Source organism: Ranitomeya variabilis, chromosome 5 (assembly GCF_051348905.1).
Source record: "Ranitomeya variabilis isolate aRanVar5 chromosome 5, aRanVar5.hap1, whole genome shotgun sequence".
In the NCBI taxonomy this organism is placed as follows: domain Eukaryota; kingdom Metazoa; phylum Chordata; class Amphibia; order Anura; family Dendrobatidae; genus Ranitomeya; species Ranitomeya variabilis.
Genome location: NC_135236.1, coordinates 36505165 through 36528599, shown reverse-complemented (window position 1 = coordinate 36528599; position 23435 = coordinate 36505165). Strand labels below are relative to the sequence as shown.

General features: G+C 43.9%; 1 protein-coding gene across 1 annotated transcript in view; it reads left to right on the top strand.

Moving 5' to 3' along the window:
- The first annotated feature begins 225 nt into the window (after positions 1 to 225).
- The window catches only part of LOC143774257 (uncharacterized), a 112742-nt gene continuing 89532 nt past the window's right edge, over positions 226 to 23435 (top strand). The window contains exon 1 of the mRNA XM_077261659.1: positions 226 to 331. Coding sequence (XP_077117774.1) covers positions 289 to 331 — 43 coding nt within the window. The 5' untranslated portion in view covers positions 226 to 288. The remainder of the gene's footprint in view (positions 332 to 23435) is intronic.

Genomic DNA, 23435 nt, shown 5'->3' with positions numbered 1-23435 from the left:
TTGATGGACATTCATAAATAGAAAGTCTAAATGCTAATTCATTCTACAATCCCATGACGATTTCCTATCAGATCAATTTTCCCCACTGAAAAGTGTTTACTGAAAACCACCTAGAAATCGAAAAATACTTTTCTTACTAAATACAACATCACACTGTAAATGCATTTAAGTCTTTAAAAGGAAGAACTCAACAGCAGAACTTTCAACCACAGATTGTGACATCAAGGAAATTACTGGTGTTTACTAAAAGCAATGGTAAGTAGGAGGAATGAAAGATAGTTGACGATCATGGAAACTCGATGTCTCCTGCTGCTGATCCTCGCCATCCAAGGTCAGTTTTATGACTGGTTTGACCTCTCTTTTTTATTGCATTTCCTAATATTTGGGTGCTTTAAGGCATCTCACTGGCATCTCCTGTGTAAATGTTCTTTTTCATCAGACTGAATTTTGAGAATTGAAAAGATCTAAATAAATATTGAGCTGAGACCTTTCGGAACTTGCCACCATTGGTGTAGCTCAGGAAACTATCTAGAGAAAACTTGAGAAATATTGGATTTTGATAGTGTTGTGTAGAATGTTTTGGATACTGTTGTATATTGAGTTGTATATTCTTTTTTCCAAAAATTCATATACAGAAAAAATTTTAATTGGCTTTTTGGCTTCTTTCACATCCCATCATGATACCTGATATCTTTAGAAGATGTGTGGGTAAATATTGTTGGCATCCTTCTGTTCTTGACTATTGGCACCAATTGATGTTTTCACGTCATCCACAGAACTGTGTGTATTGTGGCTTCCCATAGTCTCCACAAATTTACAAAAAAATGAGAAGCTCAATCCACAGAAACCAGAAAAAAATGTTTTTTTTTTATATAAGTGGGAGTCAGTGGGATGGTTTGAAGATCTGTTGGGTCAAACTTTTAAAACTAAGAATCAAAGGATTGATTCTTCATTTGTGGCATTATTTTAAGTCACTTTCCTTTTAATTTATGGTGTGTCAGTATAGGGTTCAGGATAGGGATACTATTATTATTGATGCTTTTGGCACATGTTTATTTATTTTGGTATCTTCCTCCCGTTCCTTTTAATGACTTTATTTATTTTGAGCCATAATTGATGTTGATTGCATGAATCTTTTCTATATTCTTCAATTTGCCTGGAAGTAGATTAACACTGTTTTTTTAACTTCAGTGTGGATTTAGTGGCTCCCCCTCTGTTTGGGGTAGGTTTTGTGTAAATGTGGCTTTTATTTTAATAATTTGCCTAATAAATGTTACATTTTAATTTACTGTATGGTTTGCTTCATTTAGTTAGCAGCTCATTTACTGCTTTTTTGGTACGTGTACTGATCTTAGATCAAAAGTTTTTACTCATAATCAGAGATGCAATTCATCCTAAACCTGGATGATTGGGAAGGGGTCAGGGCTCTGGATAGGTACTCAAATTTCTGCTCATACCATGTCTTTACTGTATAAACATAGTTGGAGAAATGGAATGAAAAATAAAGCCAAGTTGCTTGCAGTAAGAAATATAAATAGAGTTGAGCTTGAAAGAGTTAATTAAATAATGAACTCTTGTGGGCATGGCTATGCTATGGAGTTGAGCGGTCACACTGGAGCAGTGCTCCCAACATCCTAACTATAAAATTTGCCAAAAAAACACGGCTGTTTTCAATATCTCCTCTGGGCGTTGCCCTCTTGAACGTGAGAGGACTCTGCTGGTCTACATAAAACTTTTATTGGGGCAGGAAATCAGCACCAGTAATAATATATCCCACTGCATGATGCTGGGAAGACAGAGGCCATCATAAGAGCGGGACCTGGTCCTGCGTTGTGAAGCGTGCTGGAAGAAGGAGAGGAGGTTGCTAACAGCCTCACCGAAACATCCATCTGCATTCTCAGGTAGTCTTTTGTCTCTATGGGACTCGGATCTCCTGTCTGATGTTACTTTCCTGCCTTCCGCACAGTCGGGAGGAAAGGAAGATGCTGGCTTCTAGTGTCCTCAAACCACTGAAGCTGTAGCTGATATGGCTATACAAAGCAGTGACTGTACGTGCTTGAGTAGGACTGGGGTTCTGAACATCTCTGTCAGCTCAAGGAGGGAGATCTGGATTGATCTATCAGCATAGACACAATAATATTAGGCTGGTGTTGGTCACATAGAAGGTGGAAAGGGATGACCCAGACAGCTTCTTTGAAAAATGGCTCCTTGACACCTTTGGCAAAGAAGGTCTTACTCAAGTGTTTTCAGTGGAGAGATCCCATAGGGTCCCTACAAGGCCTGGATTTGTTGATAGAACTACTCGGATTGCTCAGGAGAACCAGGCCATTAGGCTTGGTGGACAGAATGTCTCATTTTTTCTGGGTTTTTCAGAAGCTGTTCAGTGCAAAAGAGTCATGTTCATGGACATTAGAAGGAGAAGAGCTTTGGGCTACCAATATATTCCATTATGTATCCTGCCAAGCTGAGAGTGGTTGACTTAGGTAATACTACATTCTTTGAGACCCTTAAGGATGCCCTTAGATGGTTGGACACTCATGAATGTCAGATCCAACAGAAGATGAGAGCCAATCGGGCCTGAGCTATAGGGTGCTGTGAGATAGCGCTTCCTGAGTGGGTTGGGGAAGCTTGCTTGGCAACGGGATTAAAGCACTCAGGCACGGTTTCTCCACATAAAGTCTATCCAGTTTATTAAACATCATAAACCACACCACGAACAGTTTATTATTTACATCAATGGAACACATTAACCACCGACAGTCTGTTCCAATGGCAGATACTTCTCTGCCCGTAACCTCCTTTATCTGGAGTTACCTTACAGGAGCTCTGGCTCCACACACTGACTCCTGTCAGTCCTGGTTCCCAGGGAAAAGCTTCCTCACTGGGGTCACTGTCCTTGTGACCAGGGCACCTCAGATAGTCAAGACCCGCAGTATCTTCCCCAACACAGTAGCCATTCCAGTCCTCTCCGTGTGCTATTCAGGAAGTCCAGTCCCAGGCACTTCCAACACACAGGCCCTCAGTCCATGGTCTCCCAATGTGCTTCCAGGAATCCAGTCCACTCCAGGACAATCCAACACACTGACCATTCAGTCCATAACCTTAGCAGGTGCTTCCAGGAATCCAGTCCACTCCAGGACATTCCAACACACAGGCCATGTACTCTGAACCATGTGACCAAACTCTGGTCACATTATGTAGCTGTAACCACTCCCATAGGTGGGAGGTGTGTGTGTTTAGCCAATTCATTCCTTCTCTGACTAACCCTATAAGCCCCACTTCTAAGTAAACACAAACACTTGTGGAACTATAAATCCCAGTATAACCATATAATTTTGGGCTTACAGCGCAGAGATCCTCTGTAACACATACCGGCCATTTACAATAATGACAGTCCCTAATTAACCATAATAATTATGCCTCCAAGCACATCCTGAAGCGCACACACAGCGCCCCCTTCCTATGAAAGAAGGATATATATATACTCAGCCCTTGAGAGCAAAATGATTCACAGAGACAGTTGGTCTGAGCCTGAGTCATCTTAGCAGCCCAATAATTCTTGTTCTAAATTTGCAGTTTAGTTTTGTGCATGTTTCTTGTTCTTTTTCCTTACAGTAGTGGAATGAGCTCTGTTCCTGAGCCACTTACTTGCACTCGGGGAAAATAGTTCTCAACGTTTTTACAGTAAGTGAGAATAACAGATTATTCTATTTGTGTTTGAGCCCCATCCCTTACAACTAAGGGTAAGTTTATGTCAGTTAGAGTGGGGGGAAGATTTGGGGATAGGTTTAGGCTTCTGGGTTTTTTTGGTATATGCACAAATTAATACTCCTTTCTGGTTAAGGAAAACAATTCTAAAATATGACATATTTGATGGAATACTGAAAGTCATCTCGGACACAAGAGCATGGGTCTAATAATAAAATTCATGACATGGAACATCAAGCGGTTTAAAGATGGCATCAAAAGGCAAGCAATTTTTGAGTGCATTAAAAAACATTAACCCTGCTATCATATGGCTGCAGGCACGGTCGGATTGGAGTGCCTAGGGCTCATAGGGGAAATTGATTCCAGGGGGACCACGCTATTGCTATTCTATGTAGACATTTTACCTTTTCATACTCTAGCGTTAAGCAGATATATGTGAGACACAGTACATTGAGTAAACAGCGTGTGCCTGCTAATGAATTTGTCACATTTTTCAGCCTTCATACGCCACCACAAGAAATGTCTTATATTCAGGGACTGGCTGACATTTCTGTTGTATTTACACCACTTTTGTGGAGTAAATAATAATGAAAAGGTTTTTTCAAGGGACAGACCTGAGCCTCTTGTTTGGTCTCATGCCACCTGTATAGTGACGCCAGTGTTGGTAATGTTGCTGAGGCCGGTGACCACGTCTACCAGAGGGTCTGCCTGGATCAGAATTTTGTCCAAGCTCAGCAGTTTGCAGTAGGAGGGGCACCGTTTATTACAACAATCCTCATTATGCTGCTGATTCTGAGAACATAATGTCAGTATCTGTACCATCACCTTGACGTCACAGCATGGTAGAACCACTTTTACGGCACATGGAATGTAAAGATATACTCGTTACTTTTTTATTAGGGAGAATTGAGGGATGGGAAAAAAAATAGTGAACCCATAATCATTTTTTAATGCAGGTGCATTCACCATATGTTTATTATATCAAGATGAACTAGGTGAACTAGCTCTTGCCACTGGGGCCCGATAGGTACGGGTGAGAGAGTGAGGTTGATGACTGCGCAACTCTTCTTCACTTTAATTCAAGTCAAGCGCAAGTCATGACTTCAACCACTGCATATCTAAAGTTCTGTGGCGATGGGTGAGTGGCAAAGCAGCAGGTGTGAAGTCACTGGAAGCTGTAGTCACGAACTTGCACGCAGGCGGCCCAGGCCATATGGTCGATCCCCACTGGACCGAAGCAGCAGTGGAGTTCGGCAGCCTCCTGGGTGTCTGAGCAGTCCTGTTCAGGATCACTCTGCTCACCTCAATCGAGGACGGGGCTAGAAAAGGTGCTTCAAACATAGTCTGCTTCATTTCACCTGGCCAGCCTACCGCAGCTGGTGGGTTTCCCATACAGTGGTCGACACACAATAAAGAAAAAGAAAATGATGGTACTCAACCTTGGCACATGGAATGTGAGAACTCTGCTGGATAATACTAAGGCAGACAGACCAGAGAGAAGAATGGCATTGGTTGCTCGGGAGCTAGCTCGTTACAAGATTGATACAGCAGCTCTCAGCAAAACACGCCTGGCAGACAAGGGTCAATTGACAGAGCATAATGGTGGATATACATTCTTCTGGAGTGGTCGAGGCAGCACTGAAAAACGAGAAGCAGGCATCATTGCTATCAAAACTCATCTTGCTCGTAAACTTACCAGGCTTCCGGGGGGCATCAATGACCATCTGATGACATTTCAGCTCCCACTTACAAACAAGAAACACGCGACTCTGATCAGTACCTATGCTCCCACAATGACTAATACGGATGACATTAAAGATGAGTTCTACTATGAACTTGACACACTTATTTCAGCAATCCCACAGGCAGACAAGCTCATTATACTTGGAGACTTTAATGCCAGAGTGGGAACAGACCATCAAAACTGTGAAGGGGTCATTGGGAGACACGGCACTGGCAAGTGTAACAGTTATGGCCTGCTGCTCCTCAAGATGTGTGCCACACATGACCTTGTTATCACCAACACTTTATTCCGCTTACCCACACGCAAGAAGACATCATGGATACACCCACGCTCAAGGCATTGGCATCTCATTGATTACATCAATGCCAGGAAAAGGGATGAGATGGACTTTAGAGTGATGAGGGCCATGTGTGGTGCAGACTGCTGGACTGACCATCCCCTCATTGTGTCTAAGTGCAGGCTCCGCATCCTGCCTGCGAGGAGACCCCCAAGGGCAGAAAGCGACAAAGAGGCTGAATATCTATAAGCTGCAAAATAAAAGAGCTGCAAAGGAATTTGCCAATGACCTTGATGGCAGACTGTTATATACATTGCAGGCAGAGGAGACCGGCGTTGAGGAACAGTGGACAATTTTGAGAGATGCTGTTTATAATACTGATCTGGAGCATCTCGAATCAGCAGCCAGAAATGATAAAGACTGGTTCGATGAAAACAATGAGGAAATAAAGACACTCCTAGAAGAGAAACATCAGCAGTACAAGGTGTATCAAAATGACCCCACGTCGTTAGCTAAGAAAGGTGCCTTTACCAACATAAAAATAAAAGTACAGATCAAGCTACGCGAGATGCAGGATAACTGGTTTAGCAAGAAGGCCAATGAAATTCAGGGCTATGCAGATACCCATGACCAGAAACGCTTCTGCGATGTGCTCAAAGCTGTATATGGACCCCAGTCATCAAGCTCTTCATCTCTGCTTAACGCAGATGGAACAAAGCTGCTGACAGAAAAGAAACAAATTCTGGAATGGTGGGCTGAGCCCTTTAACAATATTCTTAATTGCTTTGCCAATATCAATGTTTAGGCTATTTCTCGCCTTCCCCAGGTAGAAATCAATAAGGACCTTGATGTTCTTCCAAGTGGAGATGAAGTCAGGAAAGCAGTAAAACAACTTTCTTGTGGAAGAGCACCTGGAAATGATGCTATACCTGTTGATGTATATAAAGCTGGCGGCCCTGCTCTGATGCAAACGGTGACCAAACTATTCCAGTATATGTGGAAAAAGGTTCCACAACAGATGAAAGATGCCAGCATAATTCACATATACAAGAGGAAAGGAAATGGCCAATCTTGTGACAACCATCGAGGCATCTCCCTTCTGTCCACTGCAGGCAAGATATTGGCTCGTCTCTTGCTCAACCACCTTTTACATCACCTTGAGCAAGGCCTATTACCAGAAAGCCAGTGTGGATTCCGTGCTAAACGTGGAACAGTAGATATGGTCTTTTCAGCACGTCAACTTCAGGAAAAGTGCCAGGAGCAACACCGTGACCTTTATGTAACTTTTGCTGATTTGACCAAGGCTTTCAACACAGTCAGCAGAGACAGCCTGTGGAAGATCATGGCAAAATTCGTCTGCCTGAGCAAGTTCATCTCAATAGTCCAACAGTTCCATGATGGTGAAGTTTCTGAACAATGGAGACGAATCTGAGGCTTTCCCAGTAACAAACAGTGTAAAACAATGCTGTGTGCTTGCTCCAACCCTGTTCAGTATGCTATTCTCTGCAATGTTAAGTGATGCCTTTAACAACTGTGAAGATGGAATCCAGGTTAGGTACAGGACTTATGTCAAGCTATTCAACCCAAAACGCCTGAAGGCAGTTACCAAAGTGCATGAGACTGTTATCCGTGTATTATTATTTGCTGATGACTGTGCACTTAATGCTAGCACGGAACAGCAGATGCAGCATGAAATGGACTGTTTTTCGCAAGCTTGCGACACTTTTGGTCTTGAGATCAACATTAGAAAAACCGAAGTCATGTATCAACCTGTTCCAGGAAAACTACTGTATACAAGGAGCCACTTATCATGGTGAAGGAGCAAAACCTCAAAGCAGTCGATAACTTCACCTACTTAGGCAGAACACTTTCCTGTGAAGTAACCATAGACGCTGAGGTTAATAACAGAGTTGCCAAAGCCAGTGCTGCCTTCGGGAGACAGCGTAAGAATGTCTGGGAACGAAGGGGACTCAGACTTACCACCAAGCTGAAGGTCTATTGCGCGGTGGTCCTCACCACACTTCTCTATGCTAGCGAGACCTGGACAGTCTACAGCCGGCATGCTAAACAGCTTAATCATTTCCACATGAGTTGCCTCCGCAGACTCCTCCACATCAGGTGGCAAGACAATGTCCCAGACACGGCAATTCTGGAAGAAACTGGGCTCTGCAGCATTTACACTTTCCTGCTGAAAGTCCAAGCCAGGTGGGCTGGACACATGGTTAGAATGCCTGACAGCCAACTACCAAAACAACTGCTGTACGGAGAACTGTGCCAAGGAAAGCGAGCAGTTGGGGGGCAGAAGAAGCGCTATAAAGACTGCCTTAAGGTGTCTCTCAAAAACCTGGAAGTCAACACCAATGATTGGGAAGAGCTTGCCCTGGATCGACCAGGTTGGCGGGGCAGGATCACCTCAGGAGCACGTGCAGCTGAAGATAGGAAAATCTTGGACGCAAAAAGAAAGCACGCTGTCCGCAAGGCACAAGTAGAATCTGATGTACTGACCACATCTGCTTACTTATGTCAAGTATGTGGGTGAACCTTCAGGGCCCGGATTAGACTCATCAGCCACCTCCGGACCCATAACTGTTAATTCTCTTCTAACCCTAAACTCATGGTCATCTTCGACTACGAAGGACGAACATCATTATATCAAGGTGCCGCGACCAAGCTAGACTGTGGTATCTGAGGGGAAAGTGCGAGAAATTGACAGTGCAGGAACAGGTCATGTAACTGAACCATCACTGTGTCATAATACCACTGCAGTATGCAGTGAGAGTCCACAACTGTTTTTCACAATGGATTACCAAAAAGATCTGCACTAATATCACACAATGCAAATTTGCTGTTGTGGATTTTCTTGCGGATTCTTGTTAATTTGCTCTGATCATCTGTGGAAATTCTCCACAAATATAGGGATATTAGGATGAGCCACCGAAGAGTGGGGGCACCTACCACAGAAACAAAGGGTGTCTACCCCCCCACTGTCAAGCAGTATCTAGTATAGGGATCACATTTAGGGCTCACTAGGATTCCTGAATTATAGGGAATTTTAGGGATATCAAGGGTGAGCCACCGAGGAGGGGGGCGTCTACCGCAGAAACTTAGGGTGCCTACCTCCACTGTCAGGCAGGGTTAACTATAGTGACCCTATAGGGTTCAGTAGGTACATACAATATTCCCTTAACTAATATATGAAATTTGAACATGTTTTAACTTGTTTTCAATAAAAGTTAAATTTTAGGGATCCTTGTTTTCAGGATTTTTTGGTCTACAGTGCCACCAACTCTATAGATGAGATTACATGGCTTAGCGTTTGATTTCACACATCTGCTGGCAATGACTGTGGATGAAATTCCCAAAACACAATAAGGTGGAAGGTAGGAAAGGTCTATCTTCGACAAGCAGAATTTTTGGCTGAACATCTTATTTTTATAAAAATAAATGTACAGCACTTACTACTATCTAACTCAAAGTACAACATAATAATTAAAGATAAGCAAATATATTAAACTGGTATTGAGGTCGATTCCAAGATTCCAAAAATCTGCATTCTACAAAATGCTGATATTCTTTTATGATTCATAAAAATCCTCATGCTTTTTTAGTGGATTTTTTCGCTTTTTCTCACTTTTTTGCGCTTTTTTTGTGCAGATTTCTTGCATTTTTTTCCAGAGCTTCCCAATGCATTAAATAGTGGGAAATCCGCAAAAAATCCACAAAATTAATGAACATGCTGCGCTTTTTACCGGGATGTGTTTTTTTCGTGGAAAAAATGCAATATGTGCACAAAAATTGCGGATTTCTTTCTATTAATAGGATACGTTCTTTTTTCGGTTTTATAGCGAAAAATCCAAAACGTGTGCACACAACCCTAGGTGCCGAGTTCCAGCCGCTGCACAGGGGGAATCTTGAACCATGTTATCTACGGTCTTCCATTCTTCTCCAGCCGCAGTGGAGCCTGCTCAGAGGAGACGTCGATCCCAGCATCTGGCTCAATCTGATACTGTGTGCTTGGTTACTGCTGCCTTTCCAGGCTCTGCCTTTGCAGACAGCATGGATCAGCAGTGAGCAGGCATTTCAGGGACTAAGTCCTGCTTTTCCCATATTGAGAATGCCCAAGGGATGACCTCCCATTGGAGGTCAGGGGTCACATGCTCAGGTCCTGTTGCGGCTCCTGTTGGACCATCAGGAAGGTCCTGGTGCGCTACTACTATAAAAGGTTTGCATGGCCGCTCGGCTATGCGCTAGTGTAAACTTGTTAACATGTGTGTGTGGATGTATGCCTGTCAATGTATGAAAGCTTCGAATCATTCCCCTTCCTAGAGTTGCTGACTGCTCGCGAATGGTGGAGCTACCTAGCTCCTGACAGTGCGATCCCGCACATTTAACACAAGATAAAGCGTCTATTAGCAGCGACCGCCAGTGCGGCCCCGTGCACAAATAGTGCGCTTTCCTGGCCCAAGTTAGGGTGGTTAGTGGCATCCGCCAGCCTTGTGTGGTAAATCTTTAGTTTAATTTATTCCCTGACACCACTGTAGCGATGTTGAGCGCAAGAGGTCTAGAGGTCTAGAGGGACTCTTACCCTGAGTCCTGGGGTAGAGTTCTTGCTTGCACTCTCTGTGCGGTATCGCAGCCCTGTGATGCAACAGGGTTCACTTCCTTCATACTGGGTGAAGCTAACCCGTGTGTGTCTTCTCTTAATACCACCATATAGTCCATCATTACCGAGCAGCAGGTGTCTTTTCTGCATGGTGGACCCCGGACTGCGAACGCATCTTATATCGCCTCTAATTAATATTTGGTGCATTCCCCCAGTCCTAACAGACAGTTGATGCCATTTTCCTAATTCATAAAGGACAATAAAAATAAATATTTAGACTCACCGAACCACTCACCTCTTAGGCCCCTCTGCTCCTCGCCTTCATTGTTCGGGGTTTGACACATCTCTTTATTATCGCTGCGAGACCTGAAATCCCCTAATCAGAGCCAGAAGACCCAGCCTAGCATGAGAGGCCCAGGACAGTCTGAGCATGCAATACATCATCATCTTTTGCACACTTGCTTGATGGCTGTCAGTGATGAACGGAGGGGCCTGATAGGTGAACGGCAAGGTGAGCAATAGTATTTTTTTAATACATTGTATGTAGTGATGAGCGAATATACTCATTACTCGGGATTTCTCAAGCATGCTCGGGGGTCCATCCAGATGGTCATTTACAAACTTCAAAGGGGCCTAGAGATATGCTGGCATGTGCAGAGGCTATGAAGGAACAGATGAATGACCTCGGGGAGACCAAAACATCCAACACTGCGGAGACACCATCACGTGTTTCTCAACCCAGTGATCCAGAACACTGCCCCCATCCCTTATGGCAAACATGCAAACGCATGTAAAGTAAGCTGCGGAGACACCATCACGTGTTTCTCAACGCAAGCAATGAATAGCCAGGCCTTTCTCCGGGAAGGAACAACCACGGGAAGGGCAGCATCCAATAAAGGAGAATATCCAATAAAGGAAGACCACCTATGCCAAGCATGGTATCCATCCACAAACAGCTGTTTCGGGGTTTTTGCCCCTCATCATGCATATTTCCCATAAGGGATGGGGGCAGTGTTCTGGATCACTGCGTTGAGAAACACGTGATGGTGTCTCCGCAGTGTTGGATGTTTTGGTCTCCCCGAGGTCATTCATCTGTTCCTTCATAGCCTTTCACCAGGCACTGCTCCTAATAGCCAGTTTCCTACTCCACACTGATGAGGGGCAAAACCCCCGAAACAGCTGTTTGTGGATGGATACCATGCTTGGCATAGGTGGTTTTCCTTTATTGGATATTCTCCCTTATTGGATGCTGCCCTTCCCGTGGTTGTTCCTTCCTGGAGAAAGGCCTGGCTATTCATTGCTTGCGTTGAGAAACACATGATGGTGTCTCCGCATCTTACTTTACATGCGTTTGCATATTTCCCATAAGGGATGGGGGCAGTGTTCTGGATCACTGCGTTGAGAAACACGTGATGGTGTCTCCGCAGTGTTGGATGTTTTGGTCTCCCTGAGGTCATTCATCTGTTCCTTCATAGCCTTTCACCAGGCACTGCTCCTAATAGCCAGTTTCCTACTCCACACTGATGAGGAGCAAAAACCCCGAAACAGCTGTTTGTGGATGGATACCATGCTTGGCATAGGTGGTCTTCCTTTATTGGATGCTGCCCTTCCCGTGGTTGTTCCTTCCCGGAGAAAGGCCTGGCTATTCATTGCTTGCGTTGAGAAACACGTGATGGTGTCTCCGCAGCTTACTTTACATGCGTTTGCATATTTCCCATAAGGGATGGGGGCAGTGTTCTGGATCACTGCGTTGAGAAACACGTGATGGTGTCTCTGCAGTGTTGGATGTTTTGGTCTCCCCGAGGTCATTCATCTGTTCCTTCATAGCCTTTCACCAGGCACTGCTCCTAATAGCCAGTTTCCTACTCCACACTGATGAGGGGCAAAAACCCCGAAACAGCTGTTTGTGGATGGATACCATGCTTGGCATAGGTGGTCTTCCTTTATTGGATATTCTCCTTTATTGGATGCTGCCCTTCCCGTGGTTGTTCCTTCCTGGAGAAAGGCCTGGCTATTCATTGCTTGCGTTGAGAAACACATGATGGTGTCTCCGCATCTTACTTTACATGCGTTTGCATATTTCCCATAAGGGATGGGGGCAGTGTTCTGGATCACTGCGTTGAGAAACACGTGATGGTGTCTCCGCAGTGTTGGATGTTTTGGTCTCCCCGAGGTCATTCATCTGTTCCTTCATAGCCTTTCACCAGGCACTGCTCCTAATAGCCAGTTTCCTACTCCACACTGATGAGGGGCAAAAACCCCGAAACAGCTGTTTGTGGATGGATACCATGCTTGGCATAGGTGGTCTTCCTTTATTGGATATTCTCCTTTATTGGATGCTGCCCTTCCCGTGGTTGTTCCTTCCCGGAGAAAGGCCTGGCTATTCATTGCTTGCGTTGAGAAACACGTGATGGTGTCTCCGCAGCTTACTTTACATGCGTTTGCATATTTCCCATAAGGGATGGGGGCAGTGTTCTGGATCACTGCGTTGAGAAACACGTGATGGTGTCTCCGCAGTGTTGGATGTTTTGGTCTCCCTGAGGTCATTCATCTGTTCCTTCATAGCCTTTCACCAGGCACTGCTCCTAATAGCCAGTTTCCTACTCCACACTGATGAGGAGCAAAAACCCCGAAACAGCTGTTTGTGGATGGATACCATGCTTGGCATAGGTGGTCTTCCTTTATTGGATGCTGCCCTTCCCGTGGTTGTTCCTTCCCGGAGAAAGGCCTGGCTATTCATTGCTTGCGTTGAGAAACACGTGATGGTGTCTCCGCAGCTTACTTTACATGCGTTTGCATATTTCCCATAAGGGATGGGGGCAGTGTTCTGGATCACTGCATTGAGAAACACGTGATGGTGTCTCCGCAGTGTTGGATGTTTTGGTCTCCCCGAGGTCATTCATCTGTTCCTTCATAGCCTTTCACCAGGCACTGCTCCTAATAGCCAGTTTCCTACTCCACACTGATGAGGGGCAAAAACCCCGAAACAGCTGTTTGTGGATGGATACCATGCTTGACATAGGTGGTCTTCCTTTATTGGATATTCTCTTTTATTGGATGCTGCCCTTCTCGTGGTTGTTCCTTCCCAGAGAAAGGCCTGGTTATTCATTGCTTGCGTTGAGAAACACGTGATGGTGTCTCCGCAGCTTACTTTACAGGCATGTGCAGAGGGACCTGGCATGCCCTGCAGGATTTTTATCCATGGCGGCGTAGTGGGTTACTAATGGTAATGTTTGAGATTATGGTCCCAGCTCTCTTGAGGTCATTGACCAGGTCTCCCCATGTAGTTCTGGGCTGATTTTTGACCATTCTCAGAATCACACATGGGATGAGATCTTTCATCTTATGTTTTTTTCCATTTTCTAATAATGGTGCCAACAGTTGTTGTCCTGTAGCCGATCCCAGCCTTGTGCAGTTCTACAATTTTTCCCTGGTGTCCTTAGGCAGCTCTTTGGTCTTTGCCATGGTGGCGAGGTTGGAGTGTGATTGAGTGTGCGGACAGGTGTCTTTTATACAGGCAACGAGGCCAAGCAGGTGCAATTAATCCAGATAATGAGTGAAGACTAGGAGGCTTCTTAAAGAAAAATTAACAGGCCTGTGAGAGCCAGAATTCTTGCTGGTTGGTCAGTGATCAAATTAATTATGTGAAAATCGCACAATTTTATTTTCAGTTTTTCATTTTTAGATTCTGTCTCCCACAGGTGAAATATACGTACGATAAAAATTACAGACCTCTCCATTCTTTGTAGGAGGGAAAACTTGCAAAATCGGCAGAGTATCAAATACTTATTTTTCCCACTGTATGTGGTAATATATGAAATAGAGGGGTCACTTTCATTCTACTACATCATCAATCATTCTCCTACAAAATTCCAATCCAGTAGAAGAATTGCTCCTTGTTGCCTGTGTTATGAATGTGACTGTTACTTTTTTACATGTTAAAACCTAGGATAAAAATATTGAACAAATACCCTGTGGTAGGTAAGTAGTAACTAACAAAGGGCACTTAGCTGACAATATTTTGATCTAGAAAGCGTAAAATTCATCCTACCTTGAACTTGGAGAAGTTTTTAGGCTTTTTTTAATCAAAATAGTTTCGACCAAGTCCCCTATGTTATTTACATGTATTATTACTATTATTTGTTCACTTACCACACAGTAATTGCTCATTGTTTTTCTCCTAGGTTTTGTCTGTTAATGGCCACAATGTACATGTGCACTTATAGATCACATCTGTACCAACAAGTTGGAAGAAACATTTCTTTAGCTTTGTTTTATATGTTCATAAAACTAATGAAAAAATATAAATAAAGGAGTAGAACATAAATCAGATTCCAAGATATCTTCCAAAGTGATGTTGAATATTATACTTGCAAAAATCCTGAACAAAGTTCATGATCCAACAACCTGGGGAGAAGAACCTGTGTCCACGACATGTGGACTAAAGTATCCTCCAGTGGTAAAAATTATAATACTCACATATATTTTATACAACATAAACTTTGTTCATCCTATTTTTCTGCTGATTAAAACTAAAATAAATGTTTGAAAAGCTAAGTTTTTCCTTTTCCTTATCAAACATTTTTACATAATGTGCTCCACATCCACATCAAACATATAGTTTTAGATATATACCGTATACATATTTTTTAAATTAATAATGATAATTGTGTTTTGAACAGTCATTTAGTGATCTTTGTCTTGTCCTGTGCTGTCCTGTGTGTGGCTCTTATGTGGTTACTTCATGAAGAAGTGTGATATACTTCAAAACGCGTCAAATAAAACCTCATTATAGTATCTCTTGGCATCGGAGGTCTATAATCTTCAACAAGAGGTGATAAACTCCACAAATCCTTGCTTCTCAGATAAACTATAGAAGTGACAGCTGCTTTGTGCACTTCCACAATATACATGGTTTAATTGAAGAATTTGGAATTCCAATCTATAACTCAAATGAATGGTGACTATTCATCGATAGTCAAACACAGTGGGTACCTGTGTTATGGAAAAATTCCTGTCTGGTGCCGGTACCCAAGACTTCTTCTCCTGCAACCCTAAATGACTATCGTCCTGTAGCCTTAAAATCTCACGCTATGAAGGCCTTGGATAGATTAGTGCTTGCTCACTTAAGACCGAGGGTTAACGCTTTTATCGATCCCCTTCAGTTTGCTTACCGACATAGATTGGGGGTGGATGATGCTATTCTTTCTCTGTTACATAGTGTACATTCATTTCTGGAGATTGACGGAACCATGGTGCGAGCGATGTTCTTCGATTTCTCGAGTGCATTTAACTCCCTGCAGCCACTTTTACTACACAAAAAGATGACTGATATGAAGGTGGAGGTGGGGATGAGAAATTGGATAACTGACTACCTATCAGATCGGCCACAGTTTGTACAGATGGGAGCAGTTGTGTCAAGCAGATTATTGAGCAGTGTAGGTGCCCCCCAGGGAACGGTGCTTGCACCCTTTCTATTCACACTGTATACATCGGACTTTCAGTATAAATCTGATCTTTGCCACCTTCAAAAATTTTCGGATGACTCCGTGGTTGTGGGATGCATTAGTGGAGATCAGGGGGATGAGGAATATAAAAGGGTGGTGTCGAATTTTGTGGATTGGTGCAATGGTAACTATCTACATCTAAATGTTAAGAAAACTAAGGAGTTGGTGGCCAACTATAGCAGGATAAAGATGGAATGCTTACCGATCACTATTGCTGGTCAGGAGGTAGAGCAGGTGGAGAGTTATAAATATTTGGGGGTCCATTTGGATAGCAAACTGGAGACTGGAGATGCCACTCAGAGACTGTCTACAAGAAGGGGATGAGCAGATTGTATTTCCTAAGCAAAATGTTAGAAATGTTCTACCAGTCAGTAGTGGCAAGTGCCATCTTTTTTGCAATCATATGCTGGGGTAATAGTGTGCGGGCCTCTGATGCTAATAAGCTGAATAAGCTTATCAAGAAGGCAAGCTCTGCTGTCGGCTGCAATCTGGACTCTCTTGAGGAGGTAGTGGAGAGAAGAACTCTGAGAAAGTGTATGGCAATCATGAACAATAATGCACATCCACTATATGAGCTATTCATGAGACAGAAGAGCACCTTCAGTAACCGGCTAATACTTCTGAGGTGTAAGAAGGAAAAATATAGGAAATCATTTGTGCCAACTGCTATGGGAATGTACAACAATAACATTAGGGTTAAATCACCAAGGTGAATGTCTACTTTATTTCTCTACATTTCAGTTCACTCGTTGTGTATGTCCTATTCTAATGTATAATGTATAATGTTCTTCTGTCAACTCCACTGTCATGTCAATTAAGTAATTAATTTTATGATTTTTATGACTTAAGTTGTGCTGCTGTGATCCCCTTATTTCCCACGGGATCAATAAAGTGTATTGTATCGTATCGTATCGTAGAACAAAGTAGAGCTTAAAATGTGTCCTCCTCCACAATGGAAATTTATTTGATGAAGTCCCAATTGGCAACTCAGTTTTTCTTTGTGAAGAATACAGAAACATAAAGAGTCATTGAGTTGTTGCAATATCATGCACACAATTGGATTATCTGTGTTGACCATAAAATGGTATGCTTAGTTCTTGGTCAAAAATGTGGATACACCAAGTGTTAGGGCTAGCGGAACGCACCAAATAATTAGAAATATGGTATAAGGTGCGTTTGCAGTCCGGGGTCCACCGTGCAGAGATGGAACCTGCTGCTGAGTAATGACGGACTATATGGCGGTATAATGTGGATACACACACGGGTTAGCTTCACCCAGTATGAGGGAAGCGAACCCTGTTGCATCACAGGGCCGCAGTCCCGCACCAAGAGCGCAAGCAAAGAGTCACAGAACTCTGTCCCAAGACTCAGGAAAAGAGTTCCTCTAGACTTCTTGCACTTGACACCGCTACTGGGTTGTCAGAGATTAACAGAAATAATAATTTAATGCACAAGAGTGCGTGCAGTGCCGCTCTGGTGGACGCCACCAACCACCCAGACTTGGGCCAGGAAAGCGCTCTATAAGCGCATGGCACCGCACTAGCGGTCACTGCTATCAGACGCTGTATCGTGTGCTAGCTGTGCGGGATAGCACTGTCAGGCACTAGGTAGCTTCCATCATTTGCGAACAGTCAACAACACTAGGGATGGGAATGATTCGGAGCTTTCATCCATCGTCAGGCATACATCCACACACGTTAATAAGTTTATACTAGCGCATGGCCGTGCGGCCATGAGAACCTTTTATAGCGGAAACTCTCCAGGACCTTATTATCGGTCCAATAGGAGCTGCTACAGGGCCTGAGCATGTGACCCCCGACCTCCAATGAGAGGTTGTCCCTTGGGCATGCTCAGAAGAAGAAAAGCAGGACTTAGTCCCAGGTACGCCTGCCCGGCGCTGATCAGTACTGGTTACAATGGCTGAGCCTGGAAGGACAGCAGTAACCAGCCACACAGTATCAGCTTGAGTCAGACGCTGGGCCCGACATCTCCGCTGAGCAGGCTCCACTGTGGCTGGAGGAGAATGGGAGACCGCAGCGGAGATACTTCAAGATTGCCCCTTTGCAGCGGTGGGAACTTGACATCTAACACCAAGTATCCTTTGTTTCTGTACATGTAGGACAACAGAGTTTGTGAGAAGCATTGGGTGGAGCTGAATTTGCCTCCAAGATCTGACATCAAACGTGGTGATCCAAACATTCTATATGAGCCATTTGCTGATAGAAAGAACATTATATTCCCACCTCTGTACAAGACACTGGGTCTCATGAAGCAATTTGTTAAAGCTTCGCCAACTGAAGGCAATTATTTCAAGTACCTCATGTTGGAATTTCCTAGACTGATATTTGAAAAAATAAATGCCTGTGTGTTTGATATTCCAGAGATTAGGCAGCTCATCAAAAATGAACGTTTGCTCGTGACAATGTCAGAAATCCAAAATAGTGCTTGGTTATTATTCAAAGGACTTTCTTGGAAATACAAGAGCAAAAAATTATACTGATATTGTCCAGAAACCCTTGGAGAGCTACAAAATGGTTGGTTGCAACATGAACATCAAGGAGCATTTTGTGCACAGCCATCTTGCTAACTTCCCTGAAAACCTTGGTGCAGTCAGTGATGAGCAAGGTGAACGATTCCACCAAGATTGTGAAGGTCATGGCGGGACGGCGTCAGGGTAGATGGGATGTTCATATGATGGCTGCCTATTTGTTGGAGTATCAGGTGAGACTGTCCACAGAATGGACAATCTAGGAAAAGTGTGTACCTTTTTTAACTTAAATTCTCCCTAACGTTACTACTTGCACACAATTTTACTTACAGTATCAATATATATATACGTTATATGAACAAAATAGTTTTAAAAAACATTACATTCAAGCTATCTTTTTGCAATATTATTTATAGTATGTACATTTTGTATGGCTTTGGAGTTAATGGGAGGGTATCCTGTAGCTGAAAAAGTTGTTGTGATAGAGAAAAACTGGGGTCAATTTTGGATTCAGTAGTCAAAAGATTAGCGATGAGCGAACGTGCTCGCCACTACTCGGTACTAGCCTGAGTATCACTATGGTTGGTGTACTCGGCGAGCACCGAGTATTTACGGGATTATTTGTCGGGAGCTCGGGTCTAAGCCCTGCAATTCTGGTGCTCTATAGAATGCCAATGACAATGCAGGGATTGTCTGCCATGCACTGTAATGCCGCAGCCATCTTTGTTGTGGTGTTGCAGTGATTGGCTGGCCGCACAGCGTCATCAGGTCTATAAGAGACTTGGCACCGCCCTGTTCACCACATTCTGCTCCGGACTTAGAGAGTATAGGGAGAGCTGCTGCTGAGATAGGGTCAGAATCGTCATTTTAATAGTTAGTGTGGGTCTGCTAGTGTTCAGTCCACAAATCCAGAGAAACCAACAGTCCTTTATAGGGCTGATTCGGAGGTCCAGAGATTGCAGCTCTAGGTAGACAGGGGGGTCTATCTAAACATATCCACATCAGTGCAAGGCCTGCAGGCACTGTATCTGAGTACATAGCTCTCACTGCATACCCCCAAAAGCTCCATTACTGTCTGCTGCTGCTGCTTATTTAATATATACCTAGCTGCAGTTATGTGTGGCAATTTTTTTTTCTTTACCGCGTACTTTGCTCCTTTTATTCTAAAGCAATCCATAGCCCTCTTATTTCTACATTTATTTGCTTGGTCACGCTGCAGACTACAGCCAGGTTTTTCTAATCAAAGAGCGTGCAAATCTAATAATTTTTTTTTTGTCCCAGGCATCAGATGTGAGAGCGCCAAAAATTTTTTTTTGTGTGTCATAGCCAACTTGTTGACACAATTTAGTTGCACCCCCAAAAAATCAAGGCCACATTTAGATCAGTCTGTTATCTCAGGCTGACTGCTGGTGTATGTGGAGCGCCCCCAAGGGCAGCGGGGTACTCGGTACCGGGTCCTTCGCTTCACAAGGGGATGTCACGGTGGCTGACCTGGTCCGCGGCCCTGGGACGTCCGTGTTAAAGGGAAAGGTCTTTAAAGGGTTAGTGTTCGTGACACCACCTGTGGTATTCAGTCAGGGTGACTGACGCTGCTTTAAGGGGTCCGCTGGGGTGATGTTATGGCAGCTAGATGGTATAACTTCCCACAGGTGAAGTATGTCTTCAAGGCTTCCCAGTGTGTAGATGGTGGATGGTGAGAGGCGCAGTGAAGAACGAGGACACAAGGTTGCAGTCTCTTTACCTTTACTGAAGGCTTCAGCAACCACAGTCATTGCTCCCGCTGCACCTCAGAAGCAGGCAGCCTGTGTAGGGCTGTTCCCCTCCTGGTATCCACTCTTTTGCTACGATTTCTTTTCACCCTCTCTGCAATACAGTTCTTCTGTGTCTCTTTCTAGGAGCTGCCGCACTTATGGCAGGCACAGCTCCATGTCCTTCTTCCTCGATCTCTGACAGGATCCCACCCCTGTCAGGGACCAACTACCTGAGCCAAGCTCAGCCAGCAACTAACTAACTTCCTCCCCAGGCAACCAGGTTTACCAATGTGAGGAGTTCCCTAATAAATAGGAGCATAGATCCCCCTGGTGGCCTGGAGTATGAAATGTGTTGCATTTTTGTGATACCTGGATGCAGTTGCCCTTCTTTGCCTCCAAACGTAACATCACTCCCCCCCAGAGGAGAATATTACTGCAGCGACCAGGACCCTGGGGCGCTGCATATGTGTGGTGGAAAAATCGTAGCTTCGCAGGCGTAAGTTGCATAGTTCTGTCTGTTAGCCTTGTTCCACTCCTTTTTTTTTTTCCAAAATTCACCAAACCCCCCAAAAAATTTTTTTATACAGTCTGTTATGTCAGGCTGAGGCCTGGTGTATCTGTGGTGGAAAAATTGTAGCTTCCCAGGCATAGGTTGCATAGTTCTGTCTGCTAACCTTGTTCAACTCATTTTTTTTATTTAAAAAAAATCACCAAAAACCAAAATTTTTTTTATACAGTCTGTTATGTCAGGCTGAGACCTGGTGTATCTGTGGTGGAAAAATCGTAACTTCGCAGGCATAGTGATCACATATAATTTTTATCCAAATAAATACATTTGTCTTGAGCTTTTGAAGTAGTTCAGTAGTCCATTTAAAATGAGCAAGAATGAGCAAGTCAAGGAGCAAGGGACGGGGAAGTGGAAGTGATGCTGATGGTGCATGCAGAGGACGAGGCCGTGGCCAAGCTGAAAGTGGGCCACAACAAAGACCCACATCTTCTCGCTCGATCTTCCTGTCCCAGTTTCTAGTGGACCGCAGCACACCACTATTGAAGCCATAGCAGTATGAAACGGTTGTTGGTTGGATAGCGGATAATGCTTCCAGTCACTTAGCCACCTCACCACAACCATGTCTTCCACACGGTCAAGTCTAAGTAGCCGTGAGTGTGGATCAGATATTCCTCACCCTGATCCTCCTTCCTCCCACCATGCCGAGTGCCCTGAGATAACTGATCCCACATTTGGACACTCCGAAGAGCTGTTTAGTTTTCCCTTTAAAGATTCCGGACTCTCAGCTGGTAAACTTGAATAAACCAAAAAGCACCAACACCAGCTTTTTTGTCCAAAATAGCAAATAATACTTTATTAAAGATAATAGAATAAAAACAGATAAACGGGGAATATGGGGAAGCATGCAACAGTGCAGCACAAACCGTGCCCACTAAGAGCCGTGGACGGCATATCTCTATAATATAAATGAACAATGCATAGATGGAATAGGCATATTACAGCATAGACAGATATATAGCCACTGTTGGCTTTATTCAGATGCCATAAGGATATAGGGCATTTACCATAAATACATAGGGGGCATTTGGTAATATAACATACAAACTGACGTAAAAAACATACCCAGGTATATGTGCCCATCACCCCGCCGTACACCGCTGACCCCGACGCGCGTTTCGGTTATGTAAACCTTCCTCAGGGGGCGTGCCGAAAATCCACATGTGCCGTCTTATATAGTAAGAAGGTAACCGCACCAACCGGAAATGAGAAACCACGCTATAATAGCAACAAACCCAGAACCCACAGCAATGTAGCGCCGGAAGTAAGGGGGCGTCGCCAGCATGTTGTTATAACAACAACCATACCAGCACATCATGACGCTACCGCGTCAGCTGAGAACTAAGGGACGCCTACATAAAAGAATGTTGCCATGACAGCAACTGCGGCGCACAGGTACGTCACCACCCGGTCAGCTGATGCCGGAACACATGGGGCCCCACGTGACCAAGCTCCAGACCGACCTCAGGGGGCGAGGCACCCACACCACAGTGCGTCCATGGCAAAAGACGCAAAAGAGGGGGGCAGAAAAGCAATAGCGTTATAAGTAATTACAAGACAAACATTGGAAAGAGTATATACAAATACCGAATGTAAGACAGCCAATAATAATAATAATAAACAAGCCATTATCGATGAAAGTATAGTTAAAATGGGTAATGAACCGACGGAAGCTGGGATCTATACTCAATATCCGAAAATAACAGAGCAACAAGGGAAATCCATATATCCTCCAGATAATCACACATAATGTATTAAACAACAGTATTATACATATATATATATATATATATATATATATATATATATATATATACATACATATATATGGGACCATGAATCAAAAATAGCAATAAAAAGAATGTCACAGCATATTGTGCATATAGATATAATGTCCAAACGTAGAGATGATCCCTCAAGAGAATGATGACAGTAGTTGGTCCAAGCAAAATCCACCGTCGTGACAATGTCATCCCCAATTCAAAGATAAAACTTCAGGCATGAATCCACAAACGGTATAACAATACTAAAAGAGAAACACACTTGTTAAAATCAAATTAAAAGAAAAAAAAGGCAACATAGCACCACACTATATACATAATGGGTGTGCAGAAGCAGGGCGACTACAAAAAAGGGGCAAAGGAAAGGTTCTCATTAAGTCCATGAGGATGGACTGTTTTTAAGGTCCATATCCAACGTGACTCCATCATACCCAGCCGTTTAGACAGTTGGCCACCCCGAATGTTAATCCGGAGGGTATCAATACCACGAACCCGCAGTAGTGAACTGTCACAATCATGAAATGATTTAAAATGTCGTGGTAGTGTCTTGAGGGTGGAGGTGTCCTCCTGCGTCGCCGCTGCCTGAATGCCCAGGACGTGCTCCCTAACACGGACCTTCAGTTGGCGAGTTGTCAGACCAACGTAGATTAAGCCACAAGGGCAAGTGGCATAATAGATAACATATCTTGTAATACAAGTTATACGCTGTCTGATATCAAAGATTCTCTTGCCACTGGAGTCCGTGAAGGTAGCACTCCGATCGATGTTAGGGCAGGCGACACATCTACCGCAGGGGACACAACCACCCCCAACAGAGCCACCATCCAAAAACGTGGATACACGTGGTCCCACATAGTGGCTCCTGGTCAGATGGTCTCGAAGATTTCTGGAACGACGGAAGGTAATTGATGGTTTATCAGGGAGAAATCTACTAATTATGGGGTCTACCCTGAGAATAGGCCACGCTTTCTCAAGAGCAGACCTCACCCTACCAGCTTGAGAGCTAAATGT